The 21,261-nt window shown below is 41.3% G+C and overlaps 1 protein-coding gene across 1 annotated transcript in view; it reads left to right on the plus strand.

Annotated features, from left to right (window-relative positions):
* The first annotated feature begins 368 nt into the window (after positions 1-368).
* The window catches only part of PRMT8 (protein arginine methyltransferase 8), a 74,180-nt gene continuing 53,287 nt past the window's right edge, over positions 369-21,261 (plus strand). Inside the window, exon 1 of the mRNA XM_009290912.2 lies at positions 369-443. Coding sequence (XP_009289187.1) covers positions 369-443 — 75 coding nt within the window. The remainder of the gene's footprint in view (positions 444-21,261) is intronic.

The raw sequence follows: 21,261 nt of genomic DNA on the forward strand, positions 1-21,261 counted from the left end.
CGCCCAAGTTCAGTTTAGCTGGTGCTTCTCTCCTGTTTAGCCCGACTGCTTTCTCTGAAGGGGAGGACTCACAGCCCAACAGCCTTTTAGTTTAACCTGAAGAGTGTGTGCCGCCTCTCTCTGCCCATCCCAAGAGCTCGCTGGAGGTGGAGGAGAGGGGAGAAAGAGGAGGACTTGAAAGTGCCCGAGGAGCTCCCGATGCTAAGAGGAGACAAACATTCCCGTGGACGACGCAGAAAGGACAAAGCTGTCTGATTTATTGCTGTTTTCCATATTTTTTTCCTCCCTATCCTTTGGCGCACACCAGTGTTTGGAGATCCTTGAAAACACAAAACAACCCCGAAGCCCCAACCCCTTGGCTAGCTCTTATGGGAATGAAACACTCCTCCCGCTGCCTGCTCCTGAGGAGGAAAATGGCGGAGAACGCTGCCGACAGCACCGAGGTAAGGATGCGAGGCAGTGCCGGCGCCCGAGCTCCCCCAGCCCCGAGCATAGATCCCTTAGCAGAAGCAGCAGTAAGTGCAGATGAACTTTCCTGGCTCCTTCGGCTAGCCCCTGCCTCCGTTGCTGCTATGATTTCCTGTATGCGCCCCCCCCGTTCCCCTTAGGCAGAGAACTTTGCACCCCGCTGAACCCTCCTGTCGCTCGGGCTGCTTCCCGGAAGCCGCCGCTTTACGGCTGGTTCCCCGAGAAGTTGGGTTGGGCCGGCGCGGGCCGGGCGGAGGTGAGGCTCCGTGCGGGGTACGGGGGACTGGGTGGAGAGGAGGGTGTCTGCGGCAGTAAGGGAGGGGGACGGTTATTTTGTCTTTGAGGAGGCTGAAAGGGACAAAGACAGTCTCTTGCGACAGCACCTTGGCCAGCTCTGAGTGCTTTTCGCCTGGCAGAACGCCGTGGAGCCTTTGCTAGGATTGTTTGGGAGACTTCAGGAGTGCCCGTGTCTCTGCAGCGTTCTGGATATTACCAAGTGGAGCTGCCCGAGGCGGGGGCGGAGGGCAGGAGGAGCATTCTCCCTTGCGCCCGGCTGGCCAGAGCAGTGCCGAGAATAGCTTTGCATTGCCTTCGGGCCGAGAGGGTACCCTGCGAGCCCTCGAGTTTTGTGCAAGAAATCCGCCCCCCCCCCTCCCCGCCAATTACCTTCGGATTCCTCAGCCTTTCCCATCTCGGCAACACTGGGGTTGAGCAGCCCTTTTTTACTTGTCTAGGGCTCTCTTGACCTCACTGAGACGTCTCAAAGGATACAGCAGTGTGCGAAGTCTCAGATCTGGAAAAGCAGAAGGATGCAGTCCCAGCTTCTCTGGGAGCATGTGAGGAGGAGACAGGCGAAAGTGCGAGTGTGTGCCAAACTCCCTGTTTCTATTAATAGACTGTGCCTAGCACTCTGACTGAACACTTAACACATGGTTAAGCGATATGCAGCACAGCCATGTACAGACCCCCAAGGACACTGCACCCCAAACAATTTCAACGGCTTTGCCCTTCCATGCACGGGCGACACTGATCCTCCTCCCCAGTTGCCCTGCAGAGGTAATAAAGAACAAAAGCACCACTTCAGTGTGAGGAGCACATGACTATTGCTTCCTTTATTCTTTCAATGCCTCTGCCAAATGTCTCCTCCTTTCAGATAGTTCTCCCAGTAGGTGTCCTACTCCCTCATGAATTCCACATTTCTCTTCCTAATAGTGCTCTCTCTGCTTGACCTTCATAAATATGCCTCCTTTGCCATGCCAGGTGAAGAGCAGAATTTACTTAAATGAATGTGATGTAAGCACTAAATCAAAGAACATGCCTGCTACTGCCTTACAACCCCATAGAGTACTGTGCAGAAGAGGCATCTATAAATAGAAGTCTGGCTGCACATCTGTAAACTGTTGTAGTACTGACAGCACATATTGCATTAAAGGTCCCAGTATCCTAGGCAGTATTGCAAGGAGAAATGTACAAGCACAGCCAGTTCCTTTCAAAGCTGTTTTTCAATGGAAATTGTCTTTAGACAGGGAAAATAGGTGAGAGGAGCTCTTTAAATATTCCTCTTCTATTTCAATTCACTGTTAGTACATTTTTGTTGTTTAACCGCCTTTGTCTTTCTGCTTGTGCAATGCTGCACGCACTGCAATGTCATTTTATGGGGAAGGCTTTCTTATCAACGACAGTTTCATTCCAACGCTGCATACAGGTTAGGAGAATATTAAAACGCTGTGCTTCCTCTCCTCAGAGTATCCATCAGTGACAAATTTGTGAAATGAGAGTGAAAATATTGCAGATTAGGCATATCCTGCTGCGCTTTTACCTTAAGAAAATCAGAAGGGATACATTCATAACACCTGCCAAGATATTTTCTATTTTATTAATTTTTGTATTTGTGATGTTAAGATCTGTTATGTACTGAGAGAAGTAGTCTGCATACGTGCAGACTTAGAAGTGCACCAAGCAAAATATGCCAAGACCTTTAAGTTCTTTCACTTGTCAAGCATCTTGAATTAGCAAAGTCATATGATACCAGTTTGACCTCAAACCTGTATTTCTCTAACTTTCTCCTGAAGTTAGCAAATGTTCTGTGACAGAAGGAACACAGGACAAAGCATCTCACTTTTGGACTTATCATGGTGTCAGAGAAAATTAGGAATTGGTATAAATTTGCTTCATTTGAAACCAGTGGGTTATCAGCAATATGCATGATTTGATACTCGCTAAATTTCTGAAGTACTTTGATGCCATGGTGATAGGCTTGATGTAAAATATGAGAGATGAAGAATTAAAACATTTAACAAATGACCAAAATGCCCCACTTCCAAATCATTCCAAAAACCTTCTGGTTCTTACTCAGATTGATTTGAGCCAATTACTTATGCTACAGCTTCATAGTAATTTTTTTTTTTTTAAATCTAGCACAACTAAGAGCATTACTCAAACTTTTGGTCAAATATGGCAAGTATACTGTTTCAGTAGTAGGGCAGTTTAAAAAAATACATTAAGACAAAGAACATGGACACTGTATGAGAAACTTTTTATTCCCTTAACTACCCTCTGATGACCATAGTGCTAGCTCACTAGCCTAAAGAGCTTAAAGAAATGACAATAAATACAGACAAGGGAAAACCAAAGCTACAGTGACAATACTCACTGTTTCCTCAAACAAGAATACAAGCGAGTAGAAAAGCAATAGCTCACTAGCATTACTTTCCAGTCAAGGAGGACACCTCGTGTTACCAGGAGACTCACAAAAGTGTGCTCCCACAGTACCAGATTGTACAGACATTTACATTACTAGTATCTCTATAGCCTTCTATCTTGATACAAAACATAGTTAAGTGAATGGAAGCATTGCCACAGGTGCTGCTGGATCTTGGATCAGGCTCAGAATAGTTTTGTAATTTTATTGTACTGATAACAGCCTGATATCAGTCTGTCTGCCAGAGTTTAAGTGGAACCAGTGTTTTTTTGTATGTGTTTATAGCAGCCTGAGAGTACACAGTACTTTGTATAAAAATAAAAGTCAAGGGGAATAAAACCGTAAGTCTTTTCTATTTAGAGGCTCACTGAAGGCCACAGGGGTCCCACTAATAGGAAGCTTGCTAGAATGGTTTCAGATCCTTGTTTGGAGTGCACAGGGAAAATAAGATTCAGGAAATCTTTATTCTCCTTGGCCATCCCATGAACTTCAAGAGAAGTTCCATTGGAACAAAAGCTGTAGAATCTGTCCTCAAGGTATAAAAATGAACCTCTGTATCTTTAGTCATGAAAGACTTATCTAAATAAAACAGGACTGTTCGCATAAATAACAGATCCAGAATTGAGTTCTCTGCAAATAAGTAAAGGCACTCAGACAGAAAACAAAGTGAAAGAGAAATTGTTCTTTGTAGAACATATGCACAAAGATTCTGCAAAATTCATGGTGCTGACCTGCTGTAGATTTTGGTTTCTGGGTCTTTTTATTTTAAATGTGTTAAATGGAAGCCATATTAATAGTAGGCCTGATATCAGTGATGGGAAACAAATTGAAAGAAGTGAGATTTCAGAAGTGTGCCTTAATGTAGCTTGTGAACCTATGCCAGGTGAAGGGAATAGCACAAAGTGCCAGGGTTTATGTGCACATCCAACAGACATATACATCTACATGTAACAGATTAGTCACTGACTGAAACAATTCTAGAACCTGAAACTGGGCTGGTTTTGTACAATGCAGCTGTGTAGTAACTTCATAAAAAGCAATTCTTACGCTGAAGACTTCACAGTGTCTGTAGAGAGAAAAGATGCCTGTTTCACTGCTAAGAATAGAGGCATTAAGTAATTTATTAATGGTAGCAAAATAGAGTCTTCCCTGAATGTCCTATTATACAAAGCTTGGGTTTTGGTTAGGGAAAAAAAATTCTTTTGAAGATTTGGGGTAACAGGCATAATAGACGTGCTTCCCCATACAGAGGAATATAACTGGCGCAGTATCATGAGATCCAGGTCTGTGAAAGTAACTGCTCTGTTATCAGAATTGGGGAGATTACAATGTCCTATCTGTATGAAATCCAGCCATACCACTACTGAGGGGAGAAGAGGTTATAAAATCTGTTGAAATCATGAGCTTCTGTTTGTGATTCATGAGTAGGAAGAGGGTTTTCTCCTTAATAAGTTATCAAAGTACAAATGAACAGAAGCAGAGCAAGAGTGTGCCTAACAGGGAACAGTGGACTGAATTTATTCAGTAAATGTAAGTTTTGTTCCTGGCTATTACACTGGATAATCTTGGAGATATAATTTAATCCCTCTGAGCTTTCCCATTCATACTGTTGAATTCTGTGATTTATTGGTGAAAGGTGCTGTAGCAGATTATTATTTGGTGTTATTAAATTGCTTAGAACACCATATATGAATGAACATTAATGAGTGGGTGATGTTTACCCAAGAGAGAAATAGTGCTGCTATGTGGTGTACTTCTTAGGCTAACAGAAGTCATGACAGATCTGGCATGGTGTCAGATAGCTAGCTGAAGAAGCAGTTTATGACATACCTTTCAGCCTCACTGAGTGCTGTGCCACATGCTTAAGTCACATAAGTTTGAACGGGAAAAGTTGTGGTAGCTGGTGTGTGCAAGTAGTATAGGTGAGCTATAGAGACCAGACCAGTGGCCCATGCTCTAGATGTTTTACACTGCTGACAAGGCAGTCAGAAAGGTGACCCATGATGTCAGTGAAGAATCTTTCACTGTGGGTGTAGTCAAATCCCCAAGAGCTATAGAGGCAGCTCTGAGTTAAAGCAGGGAGTATTCCACTTCATCACATTTTAATCCTGTACAATGCTCCTACTAGGACTAGGTAGCCCATGCTACTTAGACTAGTAACAAGGCAGTTCTAATATAGTCATGGGGGCTTTTTTGGTTTCTAGCCAATTCAGGAGTGGGGGAGCAGAAATATGTCTCTGAGCCATCTTCTCCTACCAACTTCAGCTGTGCAAAGCATTAATTTAGCTCAGCTGAAGTTCTCAGTGTAGTTAAATGCATTCCATTCCTTTCTGAAATTTAATAGTAAAAATTCAAGACATTGACCATAATATTTTGGCCCCATTGAAGAAATAACTTTTGATTGGCATTAATAGTATAAATAGGATCAAAAAACACTTATGCTTAAGTAAAGAATAACAGCACTCACTCTGTCGTGGTTCTCAAGGAAGCAAAGAGGAGATTGCCCACTAAGTGGCTGAGTTGATGGCCACAAGGGTGTCTTCACCATGCAAGAATGGAGCAATTGCTGACTAATCACAGCCTACCTGGCTCTTTCCTCCATGGAGCCAGTTCTTGGCATACTGTTGCTTTCAAGCTGTTGCATGGGAGCTGAGACAACTTTCTCACTTCACAGTGACTGTGAGAGGATAAGCACTATTTCACTCTTAGTATTTCAGTTTTAAACTGAGATTTAAGAGGTTTAGAAAGATGAAGGATGATGGCTTTATTTATTTCTTATCAGGTAGGTTTTTCAGGTCCCAGTTGTGAAAAATCTATCTCAAAAAATCCAAATTTTAAAAGGTATGTAAAATTTTGTCTTTTCCATAATCTGCATATTTCTAAAAATAGAAACTCAGTTTGAAAATCTGGAATAGAAAATCTATATATCTTCATTTTATTGCATCAATAATTTGGAGCTATAGAGACCAGAATTGGAAATAAGGCAGACTTACTTGAAGAAGCACTCACTGCCAAGTTTGCTTTTCTGAAAACTCTGTTAAGTGCAGAAATTAAAGATAATTTTGCTTTGTATTTTGAGTGTGAAATGTTAGGTGATCATAAATAAAATCGCAATGTCTTTGCTTTCCAAAATGAAGAGAGTATTTCAGTAACAAAACATTTGCAAGGAAATTATAGTGGGAATAAAATGTTTAGCTAAAATTTTAGACAGATACACAATAAAGAAGATGAGGAGAATACTGTTCTCCTTCACTCAAAATATCCTGTCCTGCAGTTAAAACACGCTCTTGGAAGTTTGCATATATTGAGGACTGCATTGTACCTGGGTCTTTTCCTCCCAGAGTGAATTGTTGTTTAAAAAGGGGCATTACCACCTTTTCTAGCCATTATTCACAGAAAAGGAGTTCCTTAAGCTTTTCTGAGAAAGGATGGGAAAAAAACCCAACTTTGGAAGTGGGGGCATTGAGGTGTGTATTTTCTAAGACATTGTTTTATACCACTGTCCTCCTCAGCTTTTCCTAGTGGCAAACTCTTCATTATAGTGCAGTTGGCAAGCTTCACATTCAGCATACTGTTTGGTCTGGACCATACACTTAAGTTCCTGGTGCTCTTGTCCTGTCCAAGGATCCAAGTATATCTGAACCATTCTGTCATAGTTCCCCCTCTGCTTTTTAAAAGAAAAAGTAACATTTCCCTCTCTTGTAACAGTATGATGAAAGTAAACATATACTGGTTGGGAAGCAGTGGTATATAGTGGTCTCCAAGGACTAGTGTTGAAGTGTTCCTTCAGTGCCCACAATGCACACTTGGGGTCACATGTGGCCTAGCAGGTCTTCTGTCCTTCTTGTCCTTTTCTGGCCATACAGCTTATGTTTCATCGCTTCTAATAGCACCAGAAAGCTCAAACCCAGTCTGAGAGCCCAGAATAATGTGTGACCAAGCCAGGGCCTTCCCACAACAATGCACCAGTCCAAACTTATTTCTGTTGTGGACCTTAATTTCTCGCTTAGAAAGAAAGAGAGGAGACCCTGCCATCTGTTTCAGTTTCTAGTTGCGTCCTTGTACTATTCATCAATCCGTTGCCCTGCAGCTTGACCCCAGCTTAGGATAAAGACCAGCTACTGATTTTCTTTTCCTTAGTCACAAATAGGGAAGTAATTAACCCTTTCCATAACTCCTGAACTACTTCTATTTGAGGACCATATACCTCATGATTGTGCCCTATATTAGGCATTGCCCTGTCTGAAGTACAGGATAGGTACTTTTTTTTTTAACTCTAATCTCAGTTACATTGGGATATATCAGGAGTAACGCCACTGAGTCCTTTATAAATAGGGATCACAGTGTCATTGCAGAAACACAGAAGTGTTGGTTAGAAAGGACCTCTATAGAACATCTCGTGCAACCTCACACTCAGTGTAGAACAGTCATCAGCATTAGATCATGTTGGCCATTGCTGTCTTTAGCCAAGTCTTGAAAATCTCAAAAGCACAGAGATTCCACTACCTTTCTAGGCAACCTCTTCCAGTGCTGCACAGACCTCTCAGTGAAAAAGTTTTTCTTATTGTCCTATCTGAACCTCCCAAACTGCAAGTTGTGACCTTTGCACCTCGTTATCTCATCTGCTGCTATTGAGAAGAGTTTGCTTCTATATTCTTTTTAACTATCTTTCAAGTACTTGCAGGCTGCTATTAGATTGTCCCTTAGCCTCCTTTTCCACAAATCAAACAAACTCAGCACACGTAGTCTCTTCTTACAGGTCATCTTCTCAGGCCCATGACCATTGTATTACATAGCATCTTGCTTACCTCCTTTTAACTAAAAGCTCTGCAGAAATGTTATGAGAATGGAAAGGAAGAATATTTTCTTAACTGAAAGAACTTTATAGCAGAAGACTAACATTAAATGCACATGGCCAGGTAGTGTCAATAAAGTGTATTCTGCAGAAATCCCTTGTGAGTGAGCCCAGCTGTGTATCTGGCATGTTTTAATTTGGTATTTTGGGTTAGTCGCATCTTATTTATTTCCCCTAGAAAGAGAGAGGTCAAATGTGATCAAGCAGCACTGTTTCTTACCCACAGTTTGCATCCTGTGTAACTGTACAGCTGGAACAGCAGTTTCAGAAGGAAATCAAATGAGATAGTGTTAGCCACATCATAATATAGTTGCCTCCTTAGGAGTCACGGTGTTTTAAACTTAATTAGGAGTAGCTGAATTTACAGGCAGCAGAGGGTGTTCAAAAATTGTTAGGGATGCTCTGCCTATTGTATTGCTGAGCCTTAAAAAAATGTAAGGGCCATCATTACCCTTTCAGTTCCATTGGCTTTGATATAACCCACTAGATCCTCTGCAAACCTGAAGCAGACCAGGGATGTGAAATAATAAAACTGAGGTACAAGAACAGTTACTGGGCAGAGAAGACAAAAAAGGGAACATATTTTATTGTACAAGAAAGTATGTTGCAGAATAAAATTTCAGCTAAATCCTTTTCAGCTCTGTGTAAGTCTGATGATCTTTTAGATTTCTGGGATTAGAAGTGGCAAATGTGAAGTTTGAAGGCCCTCAAGTAAAAGCCCTGTTGTGGGAAATACTATGTTTAGTCATGAAGCAGAATGTGCTTTGTAAATTTACTGGCAGTAAATATAATATAATATATAATATAAATATAATGAAATTATATTGTAAAGCTGGAAAAGAAAAGGAAGGAGGGAAGAAAGGCAGGCAGGAATGTGGGTGGGCAGGGAGGTAGGGTGAAAAGGAAGGGAAGAAAGGAAGGAAGGACGAGGAGGGAGGAAGGCAGGAAGGAAAGATATAAAATACAGTCAACATCCAGAGAAGTTGCTCATTTCCATAAAAGCAGAAACAGTAGAAATATATACTTAAATTTACTGTAAAAAAGTCACAGAATCACACTATGACTCCTGAAGGCTGGTCTTACCAGTAAAGACCGAGGTGAGGAACACACTGGTTCCAAGGTACCTTGGCCTTTTCGACATCCTTTGTCACCAGGGCCCCTGCCCCATTCAGCGATGGGCCCACATTTTCCCTAGCTTCCCTTTAGGTGCCTATGTACTTGCAGAATATTTTCCTGTTGCGCTTCATTGTCCCATTGTCGGATTCAACAAATGTCAGGAATCAAGGAGCTGTAGGCAGAGGTAGCAGGAGACCATCAGGAGAGTGAATCAATTCACCCTTTTACAGCTTGTAAATAAGGAAATAATAGGGGTTTTTGCAACAGCTGGTAAGGTCTAATGCAAACATCAATTTCTCTGTCAGAGAATAAAAACAACGTTGACTGTTTTTTGACTACATTAGGCAGTCATGGAATAAGAAGAGATAGTATGTAGTTCTAGCCCTGTGATTCACCTCAACCAACCATGAATGAGGAAAGAACATAACACAGAAAAATACAAGGCTGTTTTTAATTAGTTATCAAGGTGTCTGTATTAAAGCTTCCTTGAAATTCTGCATTGAAATTTGCTTTTACCAGCATTGTCTCACAAATGGTTAATCAATGGTTATTCTCACAAATAACTGACTGACCATACTGTGAGGGAGATAGACTCTGTCAGTGAAATCTTTTCACCCACTCCCCTACCCTTGCACACATACGTACTGTTTTCTGAGACCCACCCCAATCACCACTCCAATGAGAGAGCCAGGAGAAAATGCAACACTCCTCTCTAGTCTCCATGTCGGGATCTTGAGCAGCAGCTCAGCTCCAACTCACCAGAGTTCCACCTCAGGCACTCATGCTGGCTCTCACCTCTCCACATGTTTGATCACAGTCACGTTGTCATTGTTGAACTTGACATATTACTGAGAAGATAATTTTCCTAGCTTGCTGTTTTAATCTGCTGAATCTTTATATTCTGTTAAATCAAAAAGCTGATTGTCATTTTCAAGGCCATTTGAAGCGTGTTCTGCTACTTATCATTTCTCATTCAGTATCAAGAGGTTAATTCAAGCCTGCAGTGCCAAACTCCATCTCACACTTATTACATTTTTCAAACATACTTTAATGAATATAATATTAGTACTGTGACAGTCTGTATACAGTTTTAATGAAGGTTAGCCTAGAACTTGCTAAACTAGGCCAATTCAAAATCGGTTTTATGTTTCTGTTTTCTCTATATTTGACATTCAATTTCTGTCCTGCTTTTCTAAGAAAATTTTTGTTTAAGCAGATAAACTTAATGGGAGACAAAGGTAGATAAGGATTTTAAGCAAAGAAGGTGCTTTCACTTATTATTGTGAGATTTTCATGAAAATGTGAAACTATTCTTCTAGGATTTTTTTTTTAATAGAAGACATGCGTTCATGTAGCCTCAATACAATTATTTTGTTGAAGAAAAAATTCCTTTCTCAACAGAAAGCCAATAATGCACTTTAGTGCTCATAAAATGTCTTTTTCACTTCATAAAGTGGAAGGCAAAAGTATTTATGCTTGCAATATCTATTTCCACCAGGTAAAACTGAGTATTCTAACCATGCCTACTGGAAACAAAGGCATTCTGATCTCAAGACAGGTTTTACCCTTGTGTAAACGCACCAGTTTCAGTGGAATTATTTGTGGTTTATATAGATTCAAAACCAGCTCACATCTATATATAAAATTGTATTAAGAAAGATGAATCACTGGTGTTTTTGCTCAAGAATGGAGTTTTCATCATTCTGTTTCATGATCATATAAAAATGTTAGTATATTTTCTCGTATCCCTTTCTTAACTGTGTTTAAAAGATGGGTCTGAGATACCAAAAGCTTATTCTGTTGTTAACACAAAGCTATACAAACCTGATTTATATCAACATGACTATCAACAACTGCTTTTGAAATACACTATGTAGATATCTTTTTAACAGGTGTAGTTCAGAACCTATTGGAGTTAACATAAATTGCTGAAGATCTTTGAACACGTCAGTAAATGTTCTATTAATAATGCAAGAAATGCTGAACACACTGGTTTGCTCATGTGTGTCAGTAGCACTCAGCATGATCATTTATTGTAGAATCAAGTTCCATAGTGGCAGGATATTTAAAAACACTCCTCATCCACCTTGCATAATATGGAGCAAAAGTAATTCCACTGGAACTAGTTGGATTACTTTTGTTCTGAATGTTAGATACATATCCAAGTTTCGTAAATAACTGCTGAAAACACATTGAAGTCAATTGTGGTATTTGCAGCCCTCTTGAGAATAAATATGCCACCCAAGACTGGAGTTGATGGGTTATTATTCTCAGTCTCTTACAATGAAATTTCTCAGACTAGGTAAACCAAAACCAAATAATGTTTAATGGCCAAATATGAGCAAGTGTACTTCATTAGGCTAAATTTACAGAGTACTTAAGGACATATATGTCGTCCTTGCTGTAAATGAAGACTAGTCAGTCTCGGAAGTACACACGATTGCCTTAACAGTCTGAAGAAAGATTTATATTTCTTTGTCCATTACTAAGCAGACTTATGAGAAGCTTTCCTTTACCAGGGTTTTTTAAACTTGAAACTTAAGTTTAATTAGCTCCTTCAATGCGGTTACAAAATGCCATCACCATTAAAAAACCATTCATATCCAGTGTAGTTCCAGAGTCTGATAATTAATGAATTACCAACAAGATATCCAGTCACACTGATACAACAGTTTCTACTCTAACACTTTCAAATCAAGAAAGTTACTGTACTCCCCATCTTAGAACTAAAATGCAAATGTAATACACTAGTTCTGAATGAGCAAGACTATGCTATTTAATAATTCAATAACTGCCTTAACATTGTGATCATTTGTCACTTCAGCCACACAGAAAAGTATGCAGTTCCTTAAACACACATTAATATGCTTACTTACAAAGTTACTTATCATGTGTATGTGTTTTTATACATATATATAGACACACACAATGTTTTATATTTACATAAATTCAAACTGCATATTATGCTGTGACTTTCATTTCTTTGTGCACCCCGGTTGTCAGTGTTATTAGAACTATGTCAGAGAAGACACTACTGTGCTAATGTGGGCTCATATACTGTAAAATGATAAAACCTGGTTAAAGTCTTAGGCAAAGCACTAATATGCTTATCATTCCCAACATAAGACACACAAAGAGTCTTTGCTGGCCAGGTAATCATGAAGCAGCTGGTGAAGGCTCAGATTCTGCTGCTGCTGGCAACGTTCCTGTTGTTTCACGTTGCTTCATGTTCACGCTTTGTGTTGCTGTTACCATCTTTAGACTTCTTTAGCATGTTATATCTCTTCACGTTACTGTTTTTCTTCCTGAATCCTTGAACTTTAAATTTGTATTTGACCTTGTTTTATCTTTCATGGCTCTATGCTACAGGCTTTGTCAAAGCTCCCTCTTAAAATTTAGGATTTTTCTCAGGAGTCTGAGCCAGGGTTACACACCTAGGCAGTTGATCATTGCTAGGCCTTGAATCACACTGCTAAACCCCTAGGAGGAGCGGTTGGAGGCTACAGAGAGTGGGATGCAGCAACTAGGAAGACACTGAGCTGAATGGATACTTCTGAAAACCATAGGTGTAAATTTCTGAATATTTCTCTTCCTACATACTGTTAAGTGATGTAAGAAGCTCGGCCCACCTCCTCCAGCCCAGGACCTCTCCTGCCTGGCCACTGGAGACCAGCCAGGTGGCCCAGGGACCCAGGGCCTCTGCCCAGGCTGAGGGACATGGCTGACGCTTTCCTGTTTGCAGGTTCAACCAGTGTCGAGGCTGGGCACGTATCCCAGACACACACACACACAGACACACACAGAGGACACTGACATGGCCAGTCACACAGGCTACCACAGACAAACGCGCTGCCTTCAACAGCAGCTACATGCAGGACTCTCATAAAAGACAATCCACAGACAGCTAAGCCCCCTCCTCCTCTTCAGTGGGCAGAGGCAGGTGGTCACTAGTGGAGGCACACACCCCCCCCCAACTCTCCAGGTTCACAAGCACACACACATGTTTGAAGATCCCTTGATTACCGGCATGGCCCCTCTGCCAGCCTAGCACCCCTGCCTGGATCCTGGGCCCCCTTTACCTGCCCCACAGGGTCCCTGACTTGCCAGCTGGTCCAGCTTGGTGCTTGCTGCAAACATGCGGCACTGACGCATTTGTCCCTCATGCATTCCACATTCACAAGTGCCCCTGGGCATACCAGCACAGACCCCCTGCCCAGGGGACGCTGGCCCGGACCCTAGGCCCCCCTAGTCACCAGCTAGTCCAGCTTAAAGTTTGCTGGTGAATATGCACGTGCACCGCAGGCACACCAGAATTGGGGAAGACACAGATTCTCCCCCCACAGCTGGCACCAGGCACACGGGCAGTGACCCATGGTCCCGCTCCAGCAGCGCTGAGCTCCTTGCTCGCCTCGCTCATGCTGTCTGTCCCCCCCCGACAGCTGGTTTTGGGAACAGACACTGTTCCCAGTCCAGTGGCTGGGGGTTAAAGACCCCCACTGGCTCCAGTAGCTGACACAGAAACCCCACTCACTCCAGTCGCTGGCACCACAGGCTGGGGCACCCACCCCCACATCTCACTAGTAGCTGGCACTGAGTCCTTGCAGCACATGTTCACATGGGACAGAGAGTGAGCATATGCAGAGAGATGCTTAAGAAAAGATTTAATAAGAAGATACAAGAAGCTAGGCTGGACTGCAGTGATCAGGCACAGGGCTCAGCCAGACAAGCCCACTGACCAGCCCCATTTTACAGCTGACCGGCCCCACTTACACCCCTTTCTGTCTACCCGCCTTTGTTCTGCCCTGTTCCCCCTTCCCCTGCGCATCCCCCACCCCAGGGGTCTTGTACAGCTCTATTTCAGCACCCCTCGCAGTCCCGGGTCCCCCGGTATGCAATATTATCAGTTGCAAAGTCCAGGCTGATCTTCCTGGAAGTGGCACCTGTGGTTTCTTGATAGCCCATCAGTCAGTGTGCGTGGTGAGGTTTGTTTCTTGCCATTGTCTCCAGGTCTGTGTCTCTGTGTATTTTGTTTCTGGTTTCCCCCTTTTCCCCTTAGTTTCCCAACTGACGGTTAGATAACCTCACTGGAATAAACTTTCTCACACTCTCATGTGCCCTTATCAATTGATGTGACTGACCAGGTTTGGTTCTCATCCCTGCCTCCCTTATCATGTCAGTCAGGTTTGTGTCCCCGTATGTTCTAGTTTGTGGCTTCCTCCTTTTCTTATTGTTCCTGTTGCATTGGAAAAGGTCCTTGACCAGATACCTTTAAAGGAATGACACTCTCCTTCCACATACCTTTGAAATCCTGGCCCTCATCTTAGCTATACTGTATGCCTGTACTTGCTTAGATATGTATTCTAGTTCTGCACAGATATTTTGTATAGGTTAAATTTAGGGATTTTTGAAAGGTTTACCTGGGATTATACTATAATTGGAATGGGCAAGTGAATCCTGTATTTTTGAGTGATGATTGTTCTGCACACCACACACATTTGTATAATTTAAACCAAGTCTGGGACTTGTAGTATAATTTAAACTTGTAGTATAATTTAAACCAAGTCTGTAGTTTATTTAAACCAAGTCTGGGACTTATTGTGCATATTGTACAGTGAGTTTGATGACTCACAAATGCACTGGATTTAGCACATACAAACCACAATTGTCTGTGAGCAGGTCTGACATTTCCTGAAATTTATACTATTTCTGTCCAATCATAGACAAATATGATAAACCTATGTTAAGTGGCTTAAGACTCTAAACCATACTGAAATACTTCAGATAACTATAGATCCACAAAGAGAATGAATGGAAAAATCAGTTGTACCTTGTAGATTAACTGTGCCAAATACAAATAATGTATTAAGTCATTAAAGTCTTAAAAAATAAGATATCTGTTTTGCTTCATTTAGCATTTACATCTCAATGTAATAGCAATCATGAAGTCACTGTTATGCTCTTCATTATGTATGACCAAGGCCTGTCTTTCTTGGAAGCCAAAGTTACATGCCTACATAAATCCATGACCCGTACAATCTTATAAAGACAGAAATAAATGCTACAAGTACCTAGTTATGGTGACAATTTTCAACGGGATTTAGCAATTCTGAATTGTACTGTGTGCACAGAGTACCTTTTGTATAAAGAATGAGAACAGTTCTCTAGCAGCTAGTTTCTCCTAAGTCATTAGCAATACATTTTCCTATAAGATATGTCATGATAATGAACATCAATATTAATCATATTCTATAAAGCACCATTTATATTTTCCGTGCCGTATGTTATATTTAGGGCCTCTTGACTGCATCTGACATTTTTCATTACTTGCAGACTTTTCAGAGGTGTGAAAGTCTAATCCCTATTAAAAATGCATAGGCCACTGGGGGTCAAAGTTTCTCTTAAAAGCCACTACCACTTACAGCTCCACTAAGGGGATTGTGAGTTATAAGTGTATAGGAAGAGTGAAATAACAACGGAGAATTAATATTTTTGCCAGAAAGAGGAAATCTGGTATGTGATTCCTGTTTCTACCCATTTCCTTGTTTGGTGATCTCAAATCATGAGGAAAGATAAAACCAGAAAATAGCTCAAACAGTGATTTTACATCTAAATAAATTTGAATAAGCAAATCAAGGCTGGATAAATGGGCTGACAGGAACCTCATGATGTTCAACAAGGGGAAGTGCAAAGTCCTGCACCTGGGGAGGAACAACTCCGTGCACCAATATATGCTGGGAGCCACCCAGCTGGAAAGCAGCTTGGCAGAAAAGGACCTGGGTATCCTGGTGGAACCCACCAGGTTGAACACGACCCAGCAGTGTGCCCTTGCTGCAAAGAAGGCTAATGGTATCCTTGGCTGCGTTAGAGAGTATTGGCAGCAGGTTGAGGAAAGTGATCCTTCCCCTTTATTCAGCACTGGGGAGGCCACACCTGGAGTGCTGTGTCCAATTCTGGGCTCCTCAGTACAAAAGAGACATGGACATACTGGAGAGAGTCCAACAAAGGTCCACAAAGATGATGAAGGGACTGGGGCATCTCTCATGTGAGGAAAAGCTGAGAGGGCTGGGAATGTTTAGCCTAGAGAAGAGAAAGCTCAGGGATACAATCAATGTATATAAATACATGAAGGGAGAGTGCAAAGAGGACAGAGCCAGGCTTTTTTCAGTGGTGCCTAGTGACAGGACAAGAGGCAATGGGCACAAACTGAAACACAGGAGGTTCCATCTGAACATCAGGAAATACTTTTTTACTGTGAGGGTGACTGAGCACTGGCACAGGTTGCCCAGGGAGGTTGTGGAGTCTCCCTCCTTGCAGATATTCAAAAGCCATCTGGATGTAGCCCTGGGCTCTAGGTGGCCCTGCTTCAACAGGGGGGTTGGACCAGATGACCTCCAGAGGTCCCTTCCAACCTCAGCTGTTCTGTGACTCTGTGATTCTGTGAAATCAAACACAAGATATAAATAAAATTGAAAATCTAAGAGCTTTATATATATATTTTATGCATTGCGTTCTTTTTCTTTCCTTGGTTGATCTTTAAAAAATCTGGTAAATTTAGGGATCTGTAACAAAGGAACACAGTCCCTGGGTTTCCTCAAACATGCGGTCCTGTGAAATGCTGAGTATGTTCACATCTCTATTGACTATGTTTTCTTTTACACCTGATGAATAAATAAAATTTATTTATCTCAATAAAATGAAAAGGACCAATGATTTATTACAGTCACTGGATTGTACAGTCTGCACAATCCAGAACAAAGGAAATAAAGACAATTAATTACTCAATGTACTTGCCAACAATTTAGCTTTTATCACTTTGCATTAGTTTAAGTGTTTTAACTGCTGGATATGACTTCACTATCTGACACCAATTTAAGATCAAAATCCTACTTAATCATCTGTTTTTAGTGAGAAATCCTAGGTTGAATAAAGATGGTATTATTTATTTGGGCCTTTTTAAGGAGGTAGGGGAGATACTGTTGTCAGTTTCCTTTGTTATTCCTTTGTCTTTTAGATCATTTTAGATCTTTCTTCATGGTATGGTCTTCAAAAGAAACCTTATTGCTTATGATACACAATTGTGTCAGTTGTGCTGCTGGTGGCAGAACAGTGCATTCCTCTGACTCGCATCATGCTTCAGAATTCTGCTGAAAATTACTATGTTGTCAGTAAAAGGAGAAAAATAAGCACTGGGGTTTTTTTGGTGCTGAATGGTTTTACCTCCGGCGATTCAGTGTCTCAAGAAAACCCATTTTTACAAGCCTTTTGCAATGCTTAAGTTCCTGAAAAGGTTCAAGAGTTATTCAAGTCACTCTTTTGGGATCTTCTTGATGACGGTAGTTTGTTTTCCATGCTATTTTAACAAATATGCACAACTCATCGGTTAGGGTCCTGATAGCATTGTTCAACAAATCTTTATTATTTTCTATTGTTATTTTACTTTAAATGGATGAACTAGGATCTGGATTCTGCTCACATAAATTCAAATGCTTTAACAAGAGTTGGTGGCCTACTTGTCCTGTCTAATCAACAGAGACAAACACCTCTGAATGGCAACTCTGCCCATCTCAAACCTGATTCATACTTTAAAGAAGCCTCTTTCTTTCTATTGATTCTAGACAGAGCCTAGAGTGGCTTGGCTGCCAAATTTCAGTAATATTAACAGACCAAACACAGTGTTTTTTCATTTGTATGACAGTCCTGAAAACATATTCCCCTGATTCATAGTCCTATGGAAAATCCCATTTTTTTTCTGTTTTTCACATTTTCAGAATCTTCTTCCTGTCAGAAAGCTCTCCCTCCCCATTAATTCTGAATGTGCAGCCAGTTCAGAAGTGAGAGCTGATGCTTCTTCTTGATCCCACTCAGCTGCCAATCATTTCATGACCAGGAGAAATATTTAAAGAAACAGGATCCCAAGAAGCTTGATATGTTCCAAAAAGGAAGAAAAAAGCACTCTGTCAATAAAACCTTGAATCACCTTGAATCTTCTCCCACTCTCCATGTTAATTTATAGTAGCTTCCAACAACTGCCACTAGACAGACTGGGAAAGAGGTTTCTTTCTTGGGAATGAGGTATGAGTAGTGCTGGAGTAAGCCAGATGCTGTTCTTGTGGTCCTGAAATTCATGAAAAAGATAAATCAGCTTTGGCAAAGCTGAATTCAGTGACATGGCCAGCAGCAGGCTATAGGTAAACACTAATTTTGCTTCTGTTATTTTTCTCTCTCCTGTTTTTTTTTTTCCTGTTTCTTAAATCATGTTAATGTTCAGAAAACTAGCAAGCAAAGCTTTCAGTCCTGTCCTTTGACTCACAGTTATCTTAGACAATGCACAGATTTTGATGTTGGTTTTTTTCTTGGCCCATCCACAAGCATGTCAAAAGGCAAGAGAAACTGAAGGCTTGTTCCACCATCAGAACACAGATGGGGCTGGTGCAATAAAGAATTTTGCATTGCTGTACATCATGCTGTGCCCTAAAGAACAATAATGCCAACCTCGTATGTGGAAAGGTGGTAAGACTGGCTAAAAAAAGACACTGAATTTGCGTCAATGCGTTCCTTTTATAGGCCTTTCAGTACCCAGAAACTTTTGCTCAGTGTTTTCAGGGTTTCTTCACAACTGTGACTAGTAAAAACCTTTCTAAAGCTGAGATTAACTCTCTAAGCTTTTCAGGTTAAGAAAAGTCATATGAATCAGTGAAAATCACAGGTCAGAAGCACTTTAATCAGAGAACATCAGACTTCATGCTAATAAACCTATTTACACAGCATCAATGCAAGATTAATTTGAACAGAAGCCCAGTTAGATCTTTCTGCTGTCAGTTACATTTTCTGCTCATGTTGTCTCTAGTAATTTCCCTTTTGCTCTACAGTTCTCCTAAGTGAAGACACTTCTTCAGTCTGTAGTGATTCTACAGCAATCATTTGAATTACTTCCCTATTACTGCATAAGTAAAGGGAAAGATGAACCACTCGTGCACATACCTGCAAGTCTTGCTGCCCATGTGCTCTTGTGAATGCACTAGGCAAAGCCAAAGCTCTTCACGACAAGAAGGAAGAATCAGGACCCACACAGGATGTCAACAGAAAAGCATGAAAGGGTGTGTGACAGCTACAGAAATGGGGTAGCAGAACTTCAGGAAGGATTCAGCTTCAGCTGACACTGTGTGGTGCAAGTAGCAGTTGCTTGTTGCAGAGGCACTGACGACTGTCAGGACCGTCACAGGTTAGATTTTGTGGACAAAGCATTCTACATTGTGTCCATAAATCAGGCAATGATTTCCATTCAGTCTTAGCCAAGCGTGTACCTGCTGTCAGCACATGATAACATATGCTGCCTTATGAGTCAGTATCAATGGAAGTGCTGAGAAAAAACACTCAACCCCTTATGAAAATGGCAACAGCAGGAAAGGGAAGGCAAATGGTAACAGCAAAAGCCAGGATGGAGACAGCCCCTTAATGAATAGCAGTGGAGGTGGTTCAAGGTAGACTGTTTGTGATATTTTAACTAACCTGAAACCATTCAGTATAAAATTTGTACGTTCCCACTCCAGGGTAAGCCTGGAGAGGGAAGAGAAGATGCACTCTTCATTGTAAATCTTGAGGGGAAGTGTCTTCCTGAACATCCAGGTGACCAAGGAAGAACAGAATCAGAACTTTCCTCCCACCATACACTTAATGATGCTTGTAAGGCAGAAAAGCTACTATTTTTGTTTTAGCAGCTGGGGCTCCTGAACACAAGTTAAAGTCTTTCTGCCAGTTTTCTCCCCAGTGATTTGTTTACAGTTGAGCCCTTTACATCTGATAAAAATAAAGCTTTGAATGCCCTCACAAGAGTTTTATTGTAATGATTACAAATTAAAATACTAGTTGCAGATAGGTGTTAGTCCAATACTCTCTTGACCAGTTTCTTTTAGATATTCCATGCATGGAAGGTGTAACGTTAAATATCAAATGCCTTATTAATGTCTTATTTGAAGACAGTTGATGTTAAATGGGATTTCTGATTTAGTAGAGTGATACAAAATACACTGAAAACACAATACAAATGTAAGTTACACTTAGCAAAATACAGGAATTGCAATTGCAGTTCAATCATAATACCAATGTGATTCCCATTACTGTTTTTTGTAATATGCTCATTGTCATGATGCTGGGTGTCCCCATTCATGGGGAAGGAATATGTGAGTTGAAGGCAGCTCAAGCCCGTACTCTCATTGAAATGATTCTGTTAGTTGTTCAACTTTTATACTTTATGTTGGGCTGAGCCATGTACTCACTTCGCCCACACAAATCTGGCTAACTCAGGGACATTCATGCTTTTTTAATGAACTCGGGGAGAAACATTTAAACCACCAGTTGATCTACTCAACTGTTGATAGCTGCTTATCTGAAACAGAGGCCACCGTCTAGTCCCCTTTGTGTTGAGATAAAGTCAGCTTCTTTGCAACAGCTGTAGTCAGTCACACCCTGCATTATTCCCTGAGTTTCATGGGCACATCGCCCTTGCCCATCTCCAGTGAGGCTTCTTCCATTTTAGAGGTTGATTCAGAGAGTCACATTCCACCTCTAGGGGTTTAGTTGGTCACAAGTGGATGCAACACATGATAACCCAAACTAAGAGATGGCTGACTCCTTCAAAGTAACACAGTGAGATGGACTTAAAATCAATATAGAGGACAAAAAACCTGCCAGCCTGGTTATGACAGGTGATCAAGAGAAAATCTGTGCTATTAAGACCCAGTGAGCTACAGCTCCAAAGGAAGTGGCAGGGTGTCTTTGCTCTGTGTAGGGAAACAGACTATTTTTTGCTAATTGTCAAATGAAAGTCCCAAATGTGGGACTTCTCTTCAATGTTGGTGCCTGTTTGCTGGTAGTTCTGAAGCTGCGCTGAACTGTGTAAATCAGTGTGCTGAATTTCTCTGGCACTTCAGCTCAGGAACTGCCATTTCTCAGTCTTGTTCTCCTTTCTGTCCTCATTTATCCTGCAGAGGCTAAAAAGTAATAATGGATAAACCTGGATACTTCTTAGGCAGAGACCTCCTCTAGAATCATAGAATCATAGAATCATTGAGGTTGGAAAAGACCTCTAAGATCATCGAGTCCAACCGTCAACCCAACACCA

The sequence above is a fragment of the Aptenodytes forsteri genome, unplaced genomic scaffold (assembly GCF_000699145.1).
Source record: "Aptenodytes forsteri isolate BGI_AS27 unplaced genomic scaffold, ASM69914v1 Scaffold286, whole genome shotgun sequence".
Taxonomy (NCBI): domain Eukaryota; kingdom Metazoa; phylum Chordata; class Aves; order Sphenisciformes; family Spheniscidae; genus Aptenodytes; species Aptenodytes forsteri.